The sequence below is a fragment of the Papaver somniferum genome, chromosome 2, assembly GCF_003573695.1.
Source record: "Papaver somniferum cultivar HN1 chromosome 2, ASM357369v1, whole genome shotgun sequence".
Taxonomy (NCBI): domain Eukaryota; kingdom Viridiplantae; phylum Streptophyta; class Magnoliopsida; order Ranunculales; family Papaveraceae; genus Papaver; species Papaver somniferum.
This window is the reverse complement of record NC_039359.1, coordinates 115,508,590-115,510,759: the sequence shown is the minus strand read 5'-3', so window position 1 is coordinate 115,510,759 and position 2,170 is coordinate 115,508,590. Positions and strand designations below refer to the sequence as shown.

The window sequence follows — 2,170 nt, the reverse complement described above, 5'->3', positions numbered from 1 at the left end:
AGTAATAAGTTGTGATTAACATTTCCCTAACAATATCTAAATCATTCACCCCATATATGAAACATATAAGAAATATGAGTTTTTAAATCCTACAAAATACCATATTCATCCAAAATGGAGAACCCAGATGCTACTTAAGACCGAAAATAAAGAAACCCAAAAAAAAAGAACGATGAAACAAGGGTCACAACCATCAATGGATAAAATCACAACCACGTCTTCAAAACCACAGGTACACCCAACCAAAAGTTCTCTCAAAACCTACTACTGGGTTATATAATATCTTTGTTACTCTTTTAGAGCTTCTTGTTTTTCAATGGACCTCTTGGGATATTGCTTACAACATTTTCGTCAAACACCACATATTGTTTCTTATACTCGTGCATAGCCTTCTCAACAAAGGTATCAACTTGGTCCTCATATTCCTCATAGAGCACAGGAACAGTGTGTAGCAACACGAACACTGCGATTTTTTAAATATAAACTCTATGAGCTGAGCAGAATAAGACATAATAACGTGACCAAGAAACTTGTAAAGTACTGCAACCACTCTTACCTATGTATAACAAGGTCAAGAAATTGCACCAAGCTCCCACAATGGATAGAACCCACAATCCAGAAATCACCTAATAGAAAGCAACAACCTTAATCAACAAGTTGATAAATGTCAGAGCCAAAGCAATTTCCAAATCTGATACAAACTTCTATATAAAATTCTCATGACTACTACAAGTATATATACAATACATATGATAACACAATTTAGTTTGGTCCCAAAAGAACACAGTAATCTAAAGAAGTTCCACATATTAAAAAGCATCCACAAGGTAGTTCGCCAAAATAAGTAAAACGGTGTCGAGATCAATAATGGAGATGCTAAAAGAATTAGGGGTACAGAGTTAATTTAACCAGAGAAAAAAAAAACTCCAGATAGAATTAACTGTTCCATTAAATGGGCAAAGAAGGCACAAAGTAGAGAGAATAAACACATAAATCTAACATTGTTGCTATCAGATTAAGAAAATGCAATAAGTTCAATGAACTTACAGCAAGGAACTTCTTCAAATCATGTCCTGAAGCAATCTCGCGCAAGCAAGCTAGAGCCCTGTTAATCTCAATTCTCGAACCAGCAACAATCAGCAAGAATGGGTCCTCAGGAAGATGGACTTCAGGAATTTTTGGGCGAGACCTGAAAAGAACAATAACAGATTCATAAGAATTAAGTCCAGAAAAAAAAAGGAATCCACTTAAAACTTGCAAATGCCCAATCAATAGACTCACTTTTGGATGAAGGTATATGCATTCGACCACAAGAACAGAACAACCAAAGTCAATATAGCACAGTGGCAGATCAAAGTGAGCAAGTGATATTCCAACAATTAAAATAGAACCCATGAAACAGTAGCTCAACCAAAAGCAGAACTGAAACATTACCCCTAAACCCAAATTGAAGAAACAAAAGCAAAAAAATAAATAAAAACTATAGGTCAAATCACTTCATTATAACAAACTAATAACCCCACCTCATAAGACAGACAAGCACGGTGAAGAGCAATCATTTCATCACCACTACTACACCATCATCATCAGGAATCACAATTAAATACCAGTTTAAATAACCTGCAACCCTAATCAATAAAAACAATACTTCAATTGAAACTAATACTAAGAAAATCAAGAGCTTGAAAATTTACCCTAACCCTAATATCAAAATTTTAAATTTCTGAAATTAAAGATGATGAAGAAGATTGAGTCATTGATAGACACATTTTTGTGTCTGAATTGTCCTCAGTGTCTCTATTGCTAGTGCTTGATTTTGTACTTATTATGGTGTTTTTATTTTTATGTAGGTGTTTTTGGAGAAATACACTTGTGTGGAAAAAGTTGCTCAAAAAGTGCTATTTGGACCCCTGAAGGACATTTGCTATACAAACCCCAGATTTGGCTAAGGGGAACCTAAGGTTATGCGTAGCCCAAATTCATCCTCAGCACCCAAATTTGTCCTCAGCACCCATATTCTATTCGCATACCTGGTTTGGTTAGGGGGACACCGTCTTCATCATTTCAAAAATCATTTTAGCGGGAAAAAAACTCACATGATGTAGCAGATTTGCGTTTCACATTTTGGACGGGAATCAAAGAGACTAAATGGCAGAAACTCTTTGGGATG

At 35.3% G+C, this 2,170-nt stretch overlaps 1 protein-coding gene across 1 annotated transcript; it reads right to left on the bottom strand.

Annotated features, from left to right (window-relative positions):
* Window positions 1-296: 296 nt before the first annotated feature.
* LOC113351794 (reticulon-like protein B1) lies at window positions 297-1,586 on the bottom strand. Its single transcript, XM_026595726.1, has 4 exons — window positions 1,524-1,586; window positions 1,048-1,189; window positions 557-626; window positions 297-463 (listed from the first exon to the last, which is right to left on the bottom strand). Exons 1-4 carry the CDS (start codon window positions 1,526-1,528, stop codon window positions 297-299), a joined length of 384 nt encoding a protein of 127 aa, XP_026451511.1. The 5' UTR covers window positions 1,529-1,586.
* Window positions 1,587-2,170: the final 584 nt, after the last annotated feature.

Excerpts from the sequence above, each read along its gene's own strand:
- LOC113351794 (XM_026595726.1), bottom strand. Across the intron at positions 627-1,047 it reads ATTTGAAGAAGTTCCTTGCT|GTGATTTCTGGATTGTGGGT; the intron begins GTAAGTTCATTG and ends GCTTTCTATTAG. Across the intron at positions 464-556 it reads CTTGACCTTGTTATACATAG|TGTTCGTGTTGCTACACACT; the intron begins GTAAGAGTGGTT and ends AAAAAATCGCAG.